The 20,809-nt window shown below is 38.9% G+C and overlaps 2 protein-coding genes across 2 annotated transcripts in view; one reads left to right on the top strand and one right to left on the bottom strand.

Annotated features, from left to right (window-relative positions):
* The window catches only part of LOC135480444 (hamartin-like), a 51,082-nt gene extending 35,548 nt beyond the window's left edge, over positions 1-15,534 (bottom strand). Inside the window, exons 1-7 of the mRNA XM_064760278.1 lie at positions 15,371-15,534; positions 11,469-11,549; positions 9,866-10,078; positions 9,086-9,189; positions 8,290-8,442; positions 5,182-5,326; positions 1,606-1,760 (exon numbers count right to left, since the gene is read on the bottom strand). Of these exons, the coding sequence (XP_064616348.1) occupies positions 1,606-1,760; positions 5,182-5,326; positions 8,290-8,442; positions 9,086-9,189; positions 9,866-9,989 (681 nt within the window). The 5' untranslated portion in view covers positions 9,990-10,078; positions 11,469-11,549; positions 15,371-15,534. The remainder of the gene's footprint in view (positions 1-1,605; positions 1,761-5,181; positions 5,327-8,289; positions 8,443-9,085; positions 9,190-9,865; positions 10,079-11,468; positions 11,550-15,370) is intronic.
* A 256-nt stretch (positions 15,535-15,790) lies between these two features.
* LOC135480640 (leiomodin-3-like) lies at positions 15,791-20,460 on the top strand. Its single transcript, XM_064760533.1, has 8 exons — positions 15,791-16,095; positions 16,238-16,293; positions 16,784-16,939; positions 17,168-17,284; positions 18,548-18,626; positions 19,046-19,127; positions 19,920-20,063; positions 20,381-20,460. The coding sequence occupies exons 1-8, from the start codon at positions 15,891-15,893 to the stop codon at positions 20,445-20,447; spliced, it is 906 nt and encodes a 301-aa protein (XP_064616603.1). The 5' UTR covers positions 15,791-15,890; the 3' UTR covers positions 20,448-20,460.
* The last annotated feature ends 349 nt before the right edge of the window (positions 20,461-20,809 follow it).

Below are 20,809 nucleotides of genomic sequence, written 5' to 3'. Positions count from 1 at the left end.
TTCAGCTTAGCACCTTGAATAAGACATAAAAACCAAATATTTCAAGTATCCCTTAAAGGCAGTACCTGCGATTGACCCTTCTGACCTGCCAGTGCACATCATCTCACATATCAAATGTTAATATCTTGTCACTTTTAAAAGCATTTTCCCATAATTATTGAAGTACAAAGAGGTCAGTCAAATAGACCATCTTTAGACTGGATTTTTGAGCTACTATACACCTATGTGTTCTAGCTATTATGCTGTAGCAAGTTGGGCTATTAGTGCTGCATGCACTATCCCCGCATGCAATGGGTCAAAGGGTTCAGACAGTGATACTAAAAACAGAAAGTTTGACGAGAATCCAGAACGGGACTCGGTGGTGATGCAGTGGATACACAAGAGTGTGGTGAGTCTGTGGGATTGGTTTCTTTGGTGCTTTTACTATTTATTACTGTCAACACATCTGTAAAAGGATGCAAACATTCCACTGGTGATTGAAAAGCCTTTCCTTTATTTCATTTTGCTAGTTTGAAGGGGAATTTTTGGTAGCTTTTGGTTCCGTTTACCGGTTCCAAAACGGGCCTAGCAGAAACCCTGAATATCTTTATTTACTGATGGTTGCTGGGTCAATTTACACTGGAACTGTTCTTCCCCATGGCCTTCACAGAGAAAACAATATATTGGAAGCATGTACTTCAGAGTCCAATAAAAAAATACATATACATATAAAACAAGATAAAGCATTGTGTGGATTGAAAAGTGAAGCTACATACACACAAAAAGCAACAATACAACCAATAGTACTGTTCTCGCAACTGTCCCAACCAGCAGGAGAAGTAGGGTAGTGGGAGACGGCCTATCACCGACCCCTTCTTGTTCCCCCTGCTGGCTGGAACCCCTACACACATGTACAAAGAAACCAAGTAATATGCATTTAGAACAAAGAAATCTAGCAGTCTGTGCATGTTAAGTGGCAGGAACCTGATGTGACTTCACTGGTCCCAACATGGCCAAAACAGGATACCGTAGAATCCAATGTTTCAAATGTATTTCATTTTTTCCGTTTTACGAGAATCTGCCACTATTAAATCAGACACCATAAAACTCCTTCTCCAAGTTAAGATTTTACTGCAAACAAAAACTGAACAGATTTTGTAGATTCCATGTTCATAACTTTACTGATATGAAACTTTCGTGTCCACTTTTCCAAAGAAAGTCTGGTAATCCTAATAGAGACTGGCAATTTTAGAACATTTCGTCTTTTCGCAAAAAATGCTTGTCACTTTACATGAATCAGCTTAGATTCCCTTAGTTTCAGTTTACAGGAGATGTGATGAAGAATGGGGTTCTCCAGCCTTCTACAAAGGGAAACAAATCTTGTAACTCATGAAACAGCAGTGCCCTCCACATGTACCTAATTAAATAACAATACATCTGATTTCAATATCACCACCAGTAATCATGAATTGTCATAGCTGATACTGTTATTCAAACAGATAGATGGCACTGCCGTTTCACAACTTACAAGATTTGCTTCCCTTTGTAGAGGGCTGGTGAACCCTATCGAAAGTAAAGTCCTGACCAGATGGTATATAACTTTGGTAGTATGACAAAATTCTTAACCTTAAAAACTTCCTGGTATACGTCGTGGTGTTCACGCTTTATGAAATGGTGGCGCAGGTACGCCAGGAAGTTGCAAGGGAACATCCCGTAGAGGCGGTGAAAGAGTGCGTACACGGCCACTTGCAGGTGAAGCAGGAAGATGTCTGGGATGTTACCTGAAACCAAACACAGACTGACCGATTTATTGCAATTGATTGATTTCTTATACATTCTCTTGCGACCTAATATTTTATTTTTTACTAACAAAAGCAAAAAAAAAAACAAAAAAAACAAACAAACAAACAAAAACAAAAGAAAAACAACAAATAAATATTTATTGATTTATTTTTTGATTGTTGCTAAATACCCCACTCAAGTAAATGGCCACACAAGCGTAAATGGCCACACACGCATGACTGGCCACACAAGCATGACTGGCCACACAAGCGTAAATGGCCACACAAGCCTACATGGCTACACAAACATAAATGGCCACACAAGCTTACATGGCCACACAAGCGTACATGGCCACACAAGCCTACATGGCTACACAAGCATAAATGGCCATACAAGCCTACATGGCTACACAAGTGTAAATGGCCACACAAGCCTACATGGCCACACAAGCGTGAATGGCCACACAAGCCTACATGGCTAAACAAGCGTAAATGGCCGCACAAGCGTACATGGCCACACAAGCGTACATGGCCACACAAGCCTACATGGCTACACAACCCTAAATGGCCACACAAGCCTAAATGGCCACACAAGCCTACATGGCTACACAAATGTAAATGGCCACACAAGCCTACATGGCTACACAAGCCTACATGGCTACACAAGCGTAAATGGCCATACAAGCCTAAATGGCCACACAAGCCTACATGGCTACACAAACGTAAATGGCCACACAAGCCTACATGACTACACAAGCCTACATGGCTACACAAGCCTAAATGGCCACACAAGCCTACATGGCTACACAAACGTAAATGGCCACACAAGCCTACATGACTACACAAGCCTACATGGCTACACAAGCCTAAATGGCCACACAAGCCTACATGGCTACACAAACGTAAATGGCCACACAAGCCTACATGGCTACACAAGCCTACATGGCTACACAAGCGTAAATGGCCATACAAGCCTCCATGGCCACACAAGCATTTTTGATCGCTTATTGTTTCCACTGCCCCATGGGTAGTGAGAGTAAGGTAATCCTCAATTCCCTTGGCAAGGCCAGTAATCCTCACCTTTTGTGTCCTATATAATGAAACATCCAACAAATAAAAGTACCCTAATGGCCATAAATTTTGTCCATGACTTCACTTGCCCATTTGGCCTGATTCTCAGAGTTCTGTTGATTTTAGAAAGGTGCTTCGAGGTTTGCTAGAATAGTACATTCTACTATAAGATTCAGAACCAAAAATAATATTTTGTGACATTTACTCAGGGTTTGTACACCTACAGGTAAATCAAATTCCATGACTTTTTCATGACTATCCATGACCAAAGGGACAAATTTCCATGGCCTCTTGTCTGCTAAGATCCACTGACCATATACCGCTTAAGAGTATTTCCCTGGCAAAATGGGTAAATTAGCAAAATACACTTTGTCCAGGGATAAACACAAGGCTCTTTAAGTCGAACACAGATCCCTGCGACAGGCACCTTAACAAAATATTACAGATAATTTTTTTTAAAGGGAGTACCCAGTACTACAATATACATGATTTCAAATATATACTCAACATTGGTCTGGATTTGATCCCTAGCAATACACCTGGATCAGGAAAGTGTGAGGTTGATCAAATGAAAAGGGGTGAGAAAATCGAAAGCCATACATAGAGATAGGCCTATAGAGATTCTTTCCTTTGTAGTTATATATAGAGCTACAGGTATATATATAGGCCTACAGGTACATATAGATTGGCCAGAATTTATGTTATAACATTCAGAAATAAAGTAATTATTTCAGTTCTCCCTCAAGAAGAATGAATTAGAATGCAGCAAACATTTTCACTTATGTCGCATCAACCTGTGTTGGGTTTATGACAACTTTATGACAACTTTTCCTTCATTAATTGTGTTTCCATAGCTGGGGTTGCCGCATGGTAACCTGCCTAATGTGACAAGTAAATTTTCTTTTAAATGTCCAAACATTTCTGAAACTTGACTTCTTTGCACCTCACTCAAAAACACGTTTTCACTTCTACTTAATATTGATCTAATAATTGTTCTAAATTATCTCTTGCTAATTAAGCAGTGTTGATGGTGTACAGGATATCCCAAACAGAACATATCTGGCTCCAAAACAATTAGGGAAGTGAGGGATTCCAACAGGGAAAAACATAATGGTTGATGCCAGTATAAAAAGGGGGTACTCTTGGGGATTTTTTGATCACACAGTGTTAAAATAAAAATCTCCGTTTTAAGCCTGTTTCTACAAAATTTAAGACCTAAATGAATCAGTTTCAATTTGTCACAATAATTACTTGGCCCATGAGAGATATACACCCATCCATCACTAAACTGATTTAATTTGTGAACAGTAAATTCACGGCATAGATTCAGTAATTCATGTCAAACAGCTGCCGACTCCCCATATAAAATCAATACATCGGCCATCTTTTTATAGTTACACAGAGTATTTTGCACTGAACACTGCAGTGATTCATAGCAAAGTATCCATAAATCGTACATATGACAACATCACATTGCATGTGCTTAATGAACAAGGCTCTGTCCTTCTGCTGGGTTACACAGGTGAACACATACATTTAATGAGGTGACATGCACATGTACATTAAAACCTAGTGGAGCTGTGCTCTTGATGAGGTTTACTTCTGTTTCAAGGCAATTTATGTATTCATTTGACAGTTGTTTAACACAGTCCTTAAAGCTTTTTCACTCATACCCATGGGCTGGTTGGAAGTGTGTTGGAAGTTTTAAAATTGACTTACTATAAATCTTTACCCTTTTCGAATTTATATATACAATTATTATGAAAATGAGGCTAAAATGATTTGTTAGTGTTAACAGAGACACAAGTTTCCTAAAACTGGGCAAACTATTTCTCTACACCCAACAGTTCTCTCAGAATGTTTCAAAATATTGGTTGCAGAGGTGGTTGAAATGTTGAAGAATTCGGGTACTGTAAATGCCTTTTTATTTACGAGACATTTACTTTCTCAGATTTTGCGGTCATGCTTTTTCCGTGAAATATGCAACCAGCATAAAATCTTTCCACTACAGAGGTAAAGGGGGTTCAAGAAGAACAAGGTTAAATGACCTGAATTTTTGTGAGTTTCAAACAAATTTATTTTAGCTTACTAGTATGCAAGAATACATTTACAGACATAAAGAATGGCATCATACACTCTACAGGCAGATTAAATGCTAATTTTAAAGCCAATCATGCTGTGTTCACTCTCAACGCTAAAGCCTCCCCCTGTATCCGCGAAATTTAAATCCAGTAAATTTGTTGTTGTTGCCAATCCGTGCAAAATAATGTCAGCGAAAAAAAAGGCAGTTACAGCAATTCGAAACTCATTTGTGGCATCAGCCCATATATAATAACACAGATAGGCTCACCTGTCTTTTTCTTGCTGAATGTCAGAAGTCTAGTGAAAACATCAAAGATGTCATTAAGGTGACAGGTGATTGACACAGGCTCCACAGGCAGGTAATTTGTCACTACCAGGACTCCAGTCATCAGGGTGGGGATGTCCATGTCATACTGGAATGATCGAATTATTGACTGGTGTTTAACCTTAGGTTTACATGTTTTCCTGTGTCACATTTTGCTTGAGTGAGTGAATGAGTGCTTGGGGTTTAACATTGTACTTAACAATTTTTCACTCATATGATGACAAAGGAATCCTTAGAGTGCATGTAATGTGCATCCTTGTTGCAGGATGGATTTTCCAAAGCTCTTTTATCTTGTGCTGCTTCACTGAGACGACTTACCGAAGACAAGTAAGCCGCCCGCCCGAGCCATTATACTGATACGGGTCAACCAGTCGTTGCACTATCCCCTTCATGCAGAACACCAAGCAAGGAAATTACAACTTCCTCTTTTAAGGTCTTTGGTAAGCACTCACTCACTCACTCACATGAGCCAAGATTGACCCTGAATCTACCGCTCCCGAAGCAGACTCTACCAACTGTGCTATCGGGGCCAGTCATTTTGCTTGATTCTGGTTGATTCATCAGCCTTATACTTTCATAGGGCCACACGAGTATTTTGAAAAGTTCTAGAAAACGCTATCTGGCTTACTGTACTTCACCTAAAGTGTAGCTCATATCAAGTGATGTATTTGGGTTGATTCATCCACCTTATTTCAGTTTGGTGTGAAATCTGATTAATTCCTTGTCAGAAAAATGTTGGTGTCTGAAGTATCATTTCTAGGCCCTTATGAACTTCTGACCTCAGGTGAAATGCACTATTCCATTGGAGGGTCAGGCTCTAGGCTAAGGATATCAACATGCAAAGAATAAACCAAAAGCCCTTGGGTAAGAAACTAAGACAACCTTTTCATCATGAGGCACACATTTTCAACTGCAGAGCAAGTTTAAAATAAATGAAAGCTGGAATATGAAGTAAGGTTCATCATACAGACATCTGAAAACTATGAGCTATAATACTTATTTATATTTATACTCTTATTTTTTTCAGACTTTTTGTAAGTGTTGAAAGGCGTTCAAATATTTGAATACTATGATGGGCTTTATGAGCCATATTGACAGTATCTATGAACTCTGACGTCACATTACCTTTTTTTCCCCCAGAAGGAATACATTTTTGGGAACATTATTTTAGTAATCTTTCACTCATGGGTAAAAAAGAGTTACTGTAAATGCCTTTTATTTGTGGACATAAACTTTCCCGGGTTTGGTAAGAAGACACATTCATGAGAATCAACTTTCGTGGATTGTAACAGAATTTTTGAACAACTGATAAACGAAAATCAAAATTCAAGTAATAAAATAACTCAAGCATTCAAGTAACAATATTATCATTTAAACTTGTTTGTACCTGTAAGATGTGACAAAAATTCTATACAATACAGTAACTTAATCAGTCAAAGTAAGTTAATCCTCCTAAGCTTTTAATCTTCTGAAGACTGTTAATCTTTATAAGATGAAGCCCTTACCTGAGGTGTTAGCAATTATTCGTGTCACTCACTCCGGGAGAAGACGAAGGATTAAATGTGATATAAATAAATCCCACTGTTTAATTCTCATGCATCAGCAGTGTGAGTGAAACTTTGAGTGAACTGTGACAGATTTGAGTAAATTTCTCAGAAATAATCATTACGAAAAGGAAGTGTGAAGTGTGGTAACGCGTGCGTCGGAAAGATGATCTGACTGGAAGCCAAGTACAATTGATAAAAAAACAGCCATTCTCATCGTATGTATATCATATCACGTACATCATATCAGTGCAAATTATCGATTTGTATGTCTCTAACCACGGCAATAAATCAACTACAACGCCGCATTGTGGCTATACTTAAACGGAGCTAAGCCTCCTTTAAAGAAAGCAAGATTAACTGACAACCAATTAAGCATGATTTGTGAAAGCCGGAATACATTCTAATTAGCTATTTCTAATTGCTTATTTCTAGTGCATATTAATGAATTTATAACTGTGTAACACATGCTACATTAATAAATTACTTACATGGGTTTTGTATTTGATGGTGCTTATTTTCCCAGAAATGTGTTTACTGCAATTCCACAAATGTTAATAATACCGCACGAATAAAAAAGCATTTACAGTATTCCAACATTCAGTGTCATGGTTAGTGACTTCTTGTGACATCAGAGTTCCTAAACTCTGACAGTAAAGCCCACCTTAGAATTCAAATGTTTGAACGCCTTTAACTCTGACAAAAATCTAATAAAATAAATGAAAGTCTATTTATGCATAGTTTTAAGTGGTCTATTTAGTGATGCATACTTTGAGTTTTTGGAGGTCTTTAACGCACATATGCTGTAAATATGGAAGGTATGTTTATCGCCAGCAAACTTCATGTCAGATCACACAAATGAGCATATCAGCCCTGAAAACAGCTTATTGCCACTAATATCCAGAGAACAAAAGGAGCAGGGGTTTCTCAAAAATCCTACGTCCAAGGCTGGGATTGAACCCACCACCTCATGTATCCCAATGACTGATGTAGAGAAAGTATATCATGAATATTAATGAAGACCAAAAATGTGGCTCTTCCTCAACATAAAGTGGTCACATTTTTTTTTTCCATATAGAACAAATTCTTTAATCTACTTCAAATGAATGACATACAGAGTATAATTACTCCTGCATACGAGGAACAAGAGTTTCTACCACTAGAGGGAAATTCCACTGGTGAATTTGTCCTAGAGCAATGCTATTAAATTAATGAAATTATCATGAGGTCCAAGACATGAATGAAATTCAAGAGTGATATCCGCGTAGGGTACATTCAGTGACGGATCTAATCCAAAAACTTAAGCTGTTCACAGCCTTTATATTTCCCAAGACAAGCACAGACAGCGTTCGCTGAGGTAATGGCTGAAAGTTACTCGTCACTGAAATATTTCTCTATGTACTGGAAATAAATTTGTGTGAATCAACATTGTTTTGGCCAACTTGGAAAGTAAGTCAAACATAAATCAGCCACATTGGCAAGCACATTTCGAACCTTGATACATTACCTTCAGACACTTGATAATGTTGTTGAAGACAGAAGAGTGGACCAGTTTGTGAATCCAAGATGGCTGCTTGATCACAGTGAACAGCAACAACCTCAGGGTCAGTAGTTTATGATGCGCATGTTTCAAACCATCATTTAGCTTGTCAAAGAGATGCTGGGAAAATATAGAGGAAAGGCAATATTGAGGAGTGAGTCAGCTCTAATAAAGGGAGACAACTGATACTGGGTCAAGAAATGTCACCACTAAGGTAAGGACTTGACAAGTAAACTAGGCTAACTGAACTATGCTGGAGTGAACGTTCCAAAATCTGAAGTGCTAATTCAGTTCTAAAAGAAAATGGGTTAAATTTTCATAAAGGGTAGCATGAAATCCACAAGTCAATAGGTATATCAATGACTAACATTACAGTGTACATTTAACTTGTAAGTGTCGAACATAAAATCTTTCGCAGTTTCAGTAAAATCCAGACTAGACTCCACAGCTATACTACTTGACTCCACAGCTATATGGCTAGACTCCACAGATATCCCACTAGACTCCGCAACTATACTACTAGACTTCACACATATACTACTGGGTTTCACAGCTATACTACTCAACTAACAGGTATACTACTAGACTCCACAATGTCTATGACTTCAATCTATTTAAGGAAAATGCAGTCTACCCTTTACATGGACGGGATGTAAAATTTCATATCAGTGAATGAGTCAGTAATTTGTGTAATGTGAATCATGAGAAAAGGCCTCAAACCATATGGGTGTCACCTTATAGGTGTGCAACTACATGCAGTTACCTTGTCATGTGGCTCACGCACACCCGCCAGAATCTCCATGGTGCGTTCTGATTGGCTGACATAGTAATAATCAAGGAGACTGTGCAACAACCAGGACTCTCGCGCTGGTACACAATAACAGTCAAAAAAAAAAAAAAAATAAACATTGTTTTTTTAATAAAAAGTACAAGAAATTCAAAAAATGGTTCACATAATCCAAGAATCACACATACAATAATATATACATGTACGTAACGTTCTACATGGTGTAGTCTAAAATTGAAATCTTGTTACTCAAAGACAAGGAAGTCACAGATGTGACAGACATGTCAGATGAAAGACCATTAAACAGTGTCCACAAAAATAGTTGGATTTATGTTTTACGATTTTTTCAGCCTGGTGAAATACATTTGAGAGTTTGGATTCTACGGTGACCTTTTCTGACCATATTAAGAGCAGTGATATCTCATTTTTGCCATTTTAAAAATAACACACATACTGCTCAATTTCAATACTCCAAATGCCCATTTACACGTACAGCTATGAATGCATTTGCAGAATGGACCTTGACAAGACTGTTTTGAGAAAAAAACATGGATGTGACGTCACTGAAAATCCATCAATCACAGACCACTGTAGAATCTGATGTTTTCAAACCATTTTACTCGGTTGGCAAAATGAAATATTTCAAACTAATTTTCTAGACAGTGTTTAATGCACTACATGTACTTCATTTTAATGTTTTCTTTGCTTCTAACACCACAATTATGCTCAGAACAAAAATGTCCAATCAAAACTCACTTGAGCTCAGGTTTTCTTGTATAAGCTGTTTGATTTCTGCCACAACTTGTGTGTCATTTGATTCCAGGAGGTCAAACAGCTCAGTGACATCTTTACCCTCTGTCCCGCCCTTCACTGCCGCCATCTTGTGGCCAGGTCTGGCAAAGGCAGGGGGGTTACCTCCCTTTTATAGTGGCTATCTTTTCTATCATCTTCAGACTGTTGATTATTAACCTAAAGAAGAAAACAAAAGCTGGATTTAAAGTGGGGAAGTACACAATAGAGATGTTCTGCATCATCACTTTGGATGGTCTCTGTCATACTCCTTACAGGACATGCCACCCCAAGTCAAGTTTGACCTTAGGAATGAACGAATGAATGAATGCTTAGGGTTTAATGTCGTACTTAACAATTTTTCAGTCATATGATGGTGAGGAGTCATTAAGCAAGTGTATATATCACGTGTCTCCTTGTGGCAGGGCGAGTCCATGCCCCCAAAGTGCTGCCACCACTGAAGTATTATGCCGAAGACACCAGACATGACACCTCACCCAGTCACATTATACCGACACCGGACCAACCAATCCTGTTTCCTTGCTCTAACCCCATAGTACTGAGCACCAAGCGAGGCAGCAACAAGTACCATTTTCAACATCTTTGATATGACCTGACCTGGGTTTGCTTGACCTTAAGAGCCTGTGAGACACACATAGGCTTGTATATGCTTAGCCACATCATGTGCGTCCTCCCACAGAACTATTTTATCAGCAGTCATCAATAAAGTTGTTTTAGGTTTAGGTTGCAATCATTTTGTACACACTCTAGATAAAGAGGATGTATGTGTAAAAAGTATTGTTAGAGACAAAGGTTTATGCGGATTGTTTGCATTTTCTGACTTCTGTACAAAATTCATTTGCGGAGGCAGTGATGTAAAGCGAAAGGTATAGGGAGTGATGCATGCACAGTGAGGATTATGGGCCTCTGTAGTGTGTGTCCGTTGTAAACATGTCTTTCCAGTGTTTGTGCAGAGGATATCAGCGCACATCCAGATGTGAATGTGTTGTCATGTAGTCTCATCACTGTCTGCATTAAACTGCAAGGAAATTATATTCTCATTCCATAATTGCGATTGTTTCTCATAAATTTAAGACAAATTTTTCAATGAAAAATGAGCGAAAAGTAGAATTTACTCAAAATCAAAAGTAATAGTTACATCTATTACAAAAGACACAGAGAAGCCAATAGTGTGTGAATGCAATCAGTTACCTTTAGGATATTGGATTGCATGTATGCATGTAACCTTATGAAACATCTCCTTAGGCTGTCACGAGGTACCAACTTTTCCATGCATATTAAGTAAATCCCATCATCTAAGTGTATTATCCAGGTGAAAGTGAGGTGCAAATTTCCAAGGAAAAGCAGGCACAGTTTTTGCCTTCATTTGGAGGCCACATCGGCCATGAAAAAATTTATATTTGTTGAACATAACCTGGCAGATCCTCCCAAAAAGGGCCCTACTCTTAAGCTTTCTTTGGAGATTTAACATAATTTTTTTGCTCTCTCAATGTTTTCATTGTATCAAAATTAAAAAAAAACAAAAAAACACTATACACAACAGACTCACCTCGGAGAGATGCCAAAGCCGCCATATCTAGGCAGTGACTGTGCACTGGATGGCCTCAAGGAAACAAAACTTGTGTTGATCCTGTAACATTGACATTCGTAATAAACAGTTGAAGTCTATGCATTTAATTTATTTCTTTAGAAAACCAGAAAGACAGGATTACAATGATGAAATCCAGGACAATACGGCATCAGACTCAAACCTAGCAATGATTGTTAAGGGGAAGAAAAACCTTTGGTAGCTGTACATACACATTTGACCTGATCAAACTTAAGGGCCTGTTTCACAAAATGCAAGTTGCATGTAGGTACATAACTTAGAAAGGTACCAGTACTGTATGTATCAGGTTCCCATGGTGATGACCATATTCTACTTCTATGTGTATATAGGCACTATGTACACCATGAAAGGTGCCAGGTGTCCTGCTTCTGGGCCCACATGCTATCACGCATCCACAGCAGTGAGGCAAGACTGACTGCTAGCACGCTGTGTATTTGTAAGGCCCTCTCTTCCTGTCTTTACGTATCTTTTTATTTGAATGGAGTCTTATGCTGTACTCAGCAGGAAAGTGTAATTCCCTCACACATGTACAAGAACAGCCAGCATTATGGAGTCTGAAGGAAACCCATGACCATCTGCAGGTTGCTGGCAACCTTCCTATGAGCCCAGGGGAAACCCACGACCATCCACAGGTTGGTGGCAGACCTTCCCACGTACTCATTTGATATATACTTTATTTCACTGTTTTCTTTGACTTATATGCAGATCCGCGTATTTGGAGAAAAAAAGCGTACATGGGAAGACTGTGTACTTTAGAGTGAACTGTTACTTGTCCAAGGTCACATACCCTGTATAGAGCCTTGTGATCACATACTTAAGTTGAAACACACACACACACACTTCCCATATTATACCTTATCCTGGCCTCACTCTTCAAGACATACAAGAATCTGAGAAGAGCACATTTTGAGAAATCAGTCCGTAATTGGTACATTTGTGACTGCACATTGAGAAACAGACCACTGGGAATGAGGCCAAACGCCGGTCACTGGAGCATAGGTTTATTTATTTATTTATTTGATTGGTGTTTTACGCCGTACTCAAGAATATTTCACTTATATGACGGTGGCCAGCATTATGGTGGGTGGAAACCAGGCACAGCCCGGGAGGAACCCATGACCATCCGCAGGTTGCTGACCGACCTTCCCACTTATGGCCGGAGATGAAGCCAGCATGAGCTGGACTTGATCTCATAGCGACCATATTGGTGAGAGGCTCCTGGGTCATTACGCTGTGCTAGTGCGCTAACCGACTGAGCCATGGAGGCCCCCTGGAGCATGGGTAGATTTATATGTTCCGAAATATCTCCACAAAGCAAACACAACTGTTAACACGAGTTTGTACTTTGTCACAACCTGTGACATGTTGGTTGATAGTGACTTGATTGTTTGTCGCATTTTCATTGTTACTCTGTCACAAACACGATAATTCTCTGCTTGTATACGTGCATATAAATTAGAGCATCAGACAACAATCTCACATCATGACCTTTAAAATGCCATACTGTATTACACCCTAAAAGACCTTTTCTCATATGCTCAATTTTCGGCACAATTTATGCACATTTTAAATTTGATTTTGGAGACAAAAACATCATAGAATGATGCCTTCAGAATATGCTTGAACAAATACTGTACAAAGAACTACAGTAATTTATTTAATAGACAAGCATGTTTGTTCTTACATGTTTGACACTGCTGTCCTGTTATCTTAACATACTACAACAACTGTCAGTTATGTCTATTGTTACAGCATTCACTCCCAATGCTTTCAGTCTGATTAGATTTTGTCCAATGCAACAACAGAAAACCTCCAAAACTACCAAACCCACAAGAGTAGTGACTCAGCAAAACTGAAGTTATCCAGGTAATGTTTTCTTTCATCAAGGGCTCAATTAATTTCTATGTATATGCTGTCAAAGCAACAAGGCTTTTTTTTTGTCCCAAAGTAGATACATGTATATTTATACATAATGTTGGACAACATATGACCTGCCTGGTGCGTTCTGAATGACAGTGGTTGAGCAAATATCCAGGGACATTATCAACACCATATCTCTAAACACGTACTCGCGGTGTATAGCTAATCACGAATACCTTGTTAATAAAGAAACAAAACACTATGATTATTGAAAGACACATGTACGTTAATTTTCCTCAACCTTTTGCGCATATGAAAGAGCAACATTAAGTGCAATTTATCCACATTTTTGATTTGATTCTGGATACAAATTTACATTGGTTGGATTAGCCAATTTCAGGGCTCCACAAAAAGTGCAGCTTTATAAGTCAACAAAGAATAATGTTTCCAGAATATGCCTGAATAAAACCACTTCACAAACTATTTATGTATAACATAGGACAAGACATGACCTGCATGGTGAACGGTAGTGCTTGAGAAAATGTCCAAGGAAGTATTTCGGGCAGAACCCGGGGAAACCCACGACCATCCGCAGGTTGCTGGCAGACCTTCCCACGTACGGCTGGAGAGGAAGCCAGCATGAGCTGGACTTGAACTCACAGCGATCGCATTGGTGAGAGGCTCCAGGGTCATTGCGCTAACCAACTGAGCCACGGAGGCCCCTTCCACTTATACGATGGTGGCCAGCATTATGATGGGAGGAAACATATATATATATACACACACACACCCACACACCCACACACACACACACAATACATGTATAGGACAAGATATAACCTGCCAGGTGCATGGTCAATGACACTACCCAAGCAAATGTTCACGGTCATCTTCTCAACATACATGTACACTGTATCTTACAAATTAACGCTACATGTAAACCCACAGCACATGCACAGTCATGCTAAACATGAATGTCTCATTAAAGAAAATAAAACACTATGACTATCAAAATATACCTTAACATGTACTTATATACAAAAATAGGATAAGATAAGACCTGCCTGGTGCATGTTGAAGCACAGTACTACAGTGTACTTGTGCAAATATCCAAGGTCATCTAATACTTCATAGCTTCCAATTTATACTGATGTGACAGCATATAGTCACGCTAAAGGTAAATGTCTCATAAAAAAAATAATAATAAACTCAGAATATTATTATGACTATTGTAAGACATGAAATCATTGAAATTAATAAAGACTCAAGTTGGTAAGTACAGAGCTGACATTCAAGATGTGGGTATATATATATATGATTCATGGTTCTGCCTGAGTGAACACCAGCGGTTGTGTCTACAATTTCATTGGTCCTTGAGAGAACTATACTGAACAGCTGATCTTTTCTGCGGCAAGACCCAGAGGTTGAAATCAAACCACACACACAAATACTCGGTGACTTGGCTATGCTCATATACATGTACACCTAAACATTTCAAATATTATAGCTATGTCTAATGCAATTAATACAGCTGTCAATGATTTCTATCAAGACTGTGAGCAATGGCTTACTGTCTATGTAGGCTTATCCCGAACAACTAAACAAGTTGCATCGCCAAAGTTAAGCTGGGACCACGCATGGGGTCATTCACAGTCTGCAGAAAACACGATGTGTTCGGCTGAGGAGGTGTATGTGTCTGGCACACAGTCTTTTGAAACCTGGTGTCCGTATGTTGTAAGCAAACATTTCTGCCACCAAACACAAAAGTAAACAGTTTTACTTGTTAACAAGAGCTTGCTCTGTTATCTATATTATTCATAAATATGATTTTAGACAATCATAATTAATATGAGCAATGAACTGCTGAAGGGGAGGGGGATACTTTATACTATGTATTATATTATAATGCAATGTTTAAATATAGCACAAACGACATTGCATCACCGATTTTAGACAGCTGTCAAAAGTTGTTGTTTCGTTACCTAGATTGTGTGTAGACGAACTGTGCACTTCACCACAGACTTGGATATATAACTGGCACTTTGGTACAATCTTCCATTCGTCTGTCAGTTCAATAAAATTCAATACAACTCAGAGGTTTTACGCTTAAAATCGGACAGCAACTACGTGCACTTCTAAACCACAAGACACAATCTCGCCGGACAAAGCTCGCGAGACTCGGCGAGATGAAAGACTTTACCATTTAGGACAATTTTAGGGGTTATGCGGCATTTCATATGTGGAAATTATTTTCGATATTTCAACGTTGCCTAGCATAAATCATATTTCAGACAGATTGCAAGCATTTCAGCATGGAAGATTATAAATTTGTGAAAAGTCTCACTCATCTCAGCGTTTTCTTGTTCACTTCTTACACGCCAGGCCCCTGAATTTATCGTTGAACGAATCCGTCTACTGCTAGAGCAAAATGGCGACGTCAACATGTCGCGGGAAGCGAGAGACGTTTAATTGACTGAACTGCATGGAAAGTTTTAGATCACTATGGACATGCAGGAACCGATGACATCTGCTTCAGAGAGAGAAACGCTTCAAGAAGAAATTAAACGTATACAGTTGGCTCTTGAAGGGAACTACGACGATGGTTCAGGGGACGAAAACGGTTTGGATGGAAGTGAGGATGAAGATGCCCTGAACATTGATGAAGATTGTGAAGAAAACCCAACCGAGGACCATCGACTGATCCAAGGTGCCATTTGACAGACTACTCTCACATACGTCTAAACGCTTTTAATCGTTTCAGTTAGCAGCCCTCTTATGACAGTACATATGATTCATAGATTGCCAGTGAAGCGCAGATCTAACAGATTTATCTCCCTTTTCACTTTCAGTGGGCGAAGAAGCCACCGATCTTGATCATGGGATTGAAGAGTTTGAAGATGGTGAAGTATGTAATAGATCTTGGTAACCTCTTGTTTTCTAATTCGAGTATACTAGCTAGTAGGTTGAGAAATAAGCTAGTCGGAGAATGCTCTGACGTACGGTTTGACAAAATTTTATTCAGTCAATTATGGCCCCAAACCAACATCACATCTCCCTCAATTTGTGACCTAATGTGCACTTAGTTACTCGCCCTCGCATTGCAGCAGGTGGCTTTTAGCATACCAAGGAATCTAAGGCACACATGGCTAGGCAAATGTGAGCTTGTGGTCATCCGGGCACTTCACTTGTATGAGGCTGCGGCAAGCAGATGAAGAGGTGAAAGATAACATGGGAAGGCATAGGGAAAAGAACAACGTTGAATGGTATTCATGGGATATGCGTGGTAAAGAAATCAGACTTGTTTAGCTTACTTAAATATTTGATTTAAATAAATTCAGGCCTTATAAAATGGTGCCCTTTGTTAAAAGCTGTGTTTGGCTCTACCTGTCCCTCAGATTGTTCATCTTGGTAATAGAGGAGGAAGTGGGTCTCTCCTGGGTGAGAATGCTGGGTATGTGGCCAGCCTGGCATTAAACAGGGCCTACCAGGAGGTGATCAAGGACTGCTTGAAGCGCATTGAAGATCTGCTGACCTCCAACTCAGAGAGACAGGTATGTATAGAAGCTCTTGTTGTGTCCTTGAAAAGTACCCTTGACTTAGATGACCTTGCGCCTTTACTTTTTGCATTGATATTTTTATCCAGTCACAACCCTGCTCTTTACCATGTGCAGTAGGGCCTTCACCTCTTGAATAAAAATTTTAATCTAGTCACAACTCTGCTGTTTACTATGTGTTGTAAAACTGTTTTGTTTCTTGACCTTATGCCCCTTGATTACCAGGATGAACTGTCACATGAGTTAGAAGACCGGGTGTTGATCCGACCCAACTCTGTCATTTCCAGGAAGAACCAGCTTTCCAATTACAGTGTGCCTTACTTTAAAGATGCAGACGGAATGGTAAGTAACAAAACTGTTTGTCGTTTCTGGATTCATTTGGTCATCGCGGAATGTGGTGCAAATTTCAGACTTTCTTAAAATCTTTTATCCTTACATATATATCACAAGATAAACTGGTCTAAGGAAAACAGTGGAATTCCTACAGCCCGTAGACCAGTGCTTTATTTCCATTGTCAGGGCTTACTGAAGACAGTATACCTCCAGCTCTCTTGCTCAGCTTGGTAGAAAGAGGGTATTGGGATTGATCTGAAGAGATAGTATGTATCCGCTGTTCAGTTCTCACATCCATCCTGTAGGAAATTTCTTGAACAGATTAATTGTTGGTCAATCATATCCAAAAAATTTGGAAATTGGTTGACAGACTTCAGTGCTGAGTACAGATTTACGGCTAATTATGTTCACACATTGGTTGATAAGTTCACAATCACAGTAAAAAATTTTGGAAATGCAAAAGATAAAAAAAATATATAAAATCCCACCTTTGTTTGCTTATTTTATCTTTTAGACCGTCACACAAAGCCAAGAATCCATATTACCAGTGGTAATATTGAAAACATGGTTGAGGTTTATTTGTTTTCATTGAGACTTTCATCTGGACTAGTACAAAGAAACAGTGAAGAAAAAAAAATAGATTGTTGAGATAATAAGTAATATCAGTATACCTGTTCAAAAAACTAAATATTTATCTCTGATAAAGTTTAGATTTTTGACTTATTTGCTTTCGAAAAGGGGATTGAACAACTTGAATATACAGGTGTCTAAAACTGGATTTCTATGAGACAAAATTGCCAGGATCTGTTGGGTTGTGGCAAAATACGAAGAAAAATTTATTTATTTATTTACTTATTTATTGATTTATTTTTTTTGCGGTTGCTATGAGTTCAAGTCCAGCTCATGCTGGCTCCCTCTCCGGCTGTACGTGGGAAGGCCTGCCAGCAACCTGCGAATGGTTCTAGGTTTTCCCCGGGCTCTGCCCGGTTCTCACTCACCATAATGCTGGCCGTTGTCGTATATGTGGAATATTCTTAAGTGGGACGTAAAACACCAATCATATAAATAAATAAATATTTGTGATTGGTGTTTCATATGACGGTGACCAGCATTATGGTGGGAGGAAACTGGGTAGAGCCCAAGGGAAACCAACAGCCATGGAGGGGATCAAAGAAAAATGGACCAGGACTAACTATTGCACCAGACATATTGCAGCACAACAAACATATATTGCAGCAAGATATTCATGGAATGATTGTTCTGTTTTGGCAGTACCCACCGTCAAATGAGGATGTTAGACTGAAATGTGCCAGAGCCGAGGTCAGAGCGCATGAAATGAGGCCATCCATATGTAAGTTAAACCATGCATAAGTAGGTGTCAGTGTTACTTGACCGATTTCTTAAAGCCATTTCTGACTTCAAATAGACACAAAATGCTTGGTTTATATTTCTTAATATGATGTATAAGTGGGTGTCCAAATCGGGGGTGCTAAGATGGTCATGAGTTCCCAGTATGTTCATCAATGATGTCATTTCCGAGTATTTCCGACCATTGAAGGAAAATAAGCATAAAATTGGGGCCTTATCAAGAAATATAAAATATGCCTCAAAGGAAATATTTTTTTTTGTGCTGGTTTCTTTTGTTCATTGCTAATTATAACATTTTATGGTCTCCGAAATTATGCATGTAAATGCAGAATGTGACAATTGAAGTAAAGGCCATATTATGGTTTTGTAATGTTATTGTCTTTTCTTTTTGTGTGTGAACAGGGAAGTCATCACACAAGGAGAGTCTGAAGAAAGCTGTGTTGAATGACGCCAGAGAGAAGTTACTGAGGCCTTATATGAACAGGTGAGATGTCAGAAGGTATTGCTCTCTACTCCAGTTTATCCCACATCCCAAAAGAAAATACTCCCATTTGCAACATATATGTCTATTCTTGTACCCTGCACCCGATGCCTTATGTGTCTGTTGAGTAGGTTACTTCTCTTGGTTTGGTTGTGAAAACACTAACTCTCGAAAACAATAACTGCATCCCCCTTTATAGCTGAATTGAAAGATGTTTTATGGGTTGAATTGGGTTGATGCCTCAATTACACAGTGTGCCCCAGTGTGAGCGTTACTGACAGCATATTTTTCTGTATCCTGTCACTCCGTAGCAAAGTAACTAATATTATACCTGAATCCGACAAAATTCGCCCATTTTCATTGGACAGCAATGGTCACATTGAGGATGTGTATATTGCCTGTTGACTAGGTTATCTTCCTTTGTTCGTGAAAACAGAGACATTGCAGAAGCCAGTGCATTGACCCACTGCTCCGATGTCTTGCCCAGTGTGAGGATTACTGACACCATATTTTTCTGTATGATCATCTCACTGAGTTATTGTGTAACTGATAGTTGGTGTACCTTTCCAAAGCTTGTATAGATGTCCAGTGACCTAGGTTGAACTTTGAGTTTGGTCTTATCACAGATGTTAACAAATATGTGAATTCAGCAGTTAAGGTAGCATTGATATACCATCTGCCTTGTAAATGGTAGATGTGAGGTTCAGTCTGGAATAGAGTCATAGATGACTTTGTGAAAAAATCGTAAGTATTGTGTAAAACCCAAATCAAATAATAAATATTAATGAATTGTAGGAAGGAGATTGAAATGGAGAAGCTGTGTGCTGCTCAAAAAGCGACAGAGGAGTGTAAGTTTAGACTGACACTTGATATGGAGGATGAGGAGGAGAATGATGAGGATGACGAGGAAAATGAGGAGGACATTTCTGATGAGGACTGGTGAGTACGGTGTCATAAGATATAATGAGAAGATATGTGCTGATAGACTTCATTGGATGACCCAGTTAAGAATTAGCTGAAACTGGCAGCAGAAACAACAACAACAATGCTGAAATTGTTACACTGGTGACACTAAAACTATAAACATGCCATGTGGATTGTCCTTTATCAGCACATGGCCATTTGTGGAATGTGTAGGCACAGTGAGCTTTCTTTCGAAATTCGTCCGCAGTTTAAAGAGATAATCTAGTTTGTTTTGTTTCTGGTTTTGTTGTTCAACATTGATATGTGAAAAAAATGGGTTTATTTTATTCCAGGGAAGATGAAGAAGAGAAGCATAAAAAGCAAAAAGTACCAAAAGATTCCAGCAGGGAGAAACTGTAAGTATTGTGGGGATTCAGTGACTTCTGTGTGTTTTATCAGATGCTTACTAACTGGTAGAATTGGATGGGCCTTTACATGCAGCTCATATCCACTACAGTGGCTGACTTTTGCTAAGTTTTCTTCAGTTGCTGCAGTGGTTATAAGCCGTAAATGTTCATTTAAGTGTGCCAATGTCCAGTTTTATGAACCTACTGCAGGCTGTGACGTTGATTTTATTTATTGTGGCTACAAATGTCTGGCTGTAATCTACGTGTTACATTGTTTGGAGGGGCCTTTGCATTGTTTTCATGTGATTGTTTATTACATGTAATGTCAACACTTACATAGAGTAACATAGTGACATCTAAGAAATTAACATCAAT

The sequence above is a fragment of the Liolophura sinensis genome, chromosome 13 (genome assembly GCF_032854445.1).
Source record: "Liolophura sinensis isolate JHLJ2023 chromosome 13, CUHK_Ljap_v2, whole genome shotgun sequence".
NCBI classification, from domain to species: Eukaryota; Metazoa; Mollusca; class Polyplacophora; order Chitonida; family Chitonidae; genus Liolophura; species Liolophura sinensis.
Note: the sequence above shows the minus strand (reverse complement) of the source record. Positions and strands in the feature narration are given on the sequence as shown.

Bases quoted from the DNA above. Each gene is read 5' to 3' on its own strand.
- LOC135480640 (XM_064760533.1), top strand. From the start codon at position 15,891: ATGGACATGCAGGAACCGATGACATCTGCTTCAGAGAGAGAAACGCTT. The intron at 17,285-18,547 runs GTAAGTAACAAA...CTGTTTTGGCAG, and splicing joins TTAAAGATGCAGACGGAATG to TACCCACCGTCAAATGAGGA. The intron at 20,064-20,380 runs GTGAGTACGGTG...ATTTTATTCCAG, and splicing joins GACATTTCTGATGAGGACTG to GGAAGATGAAGAAGAGAAGC.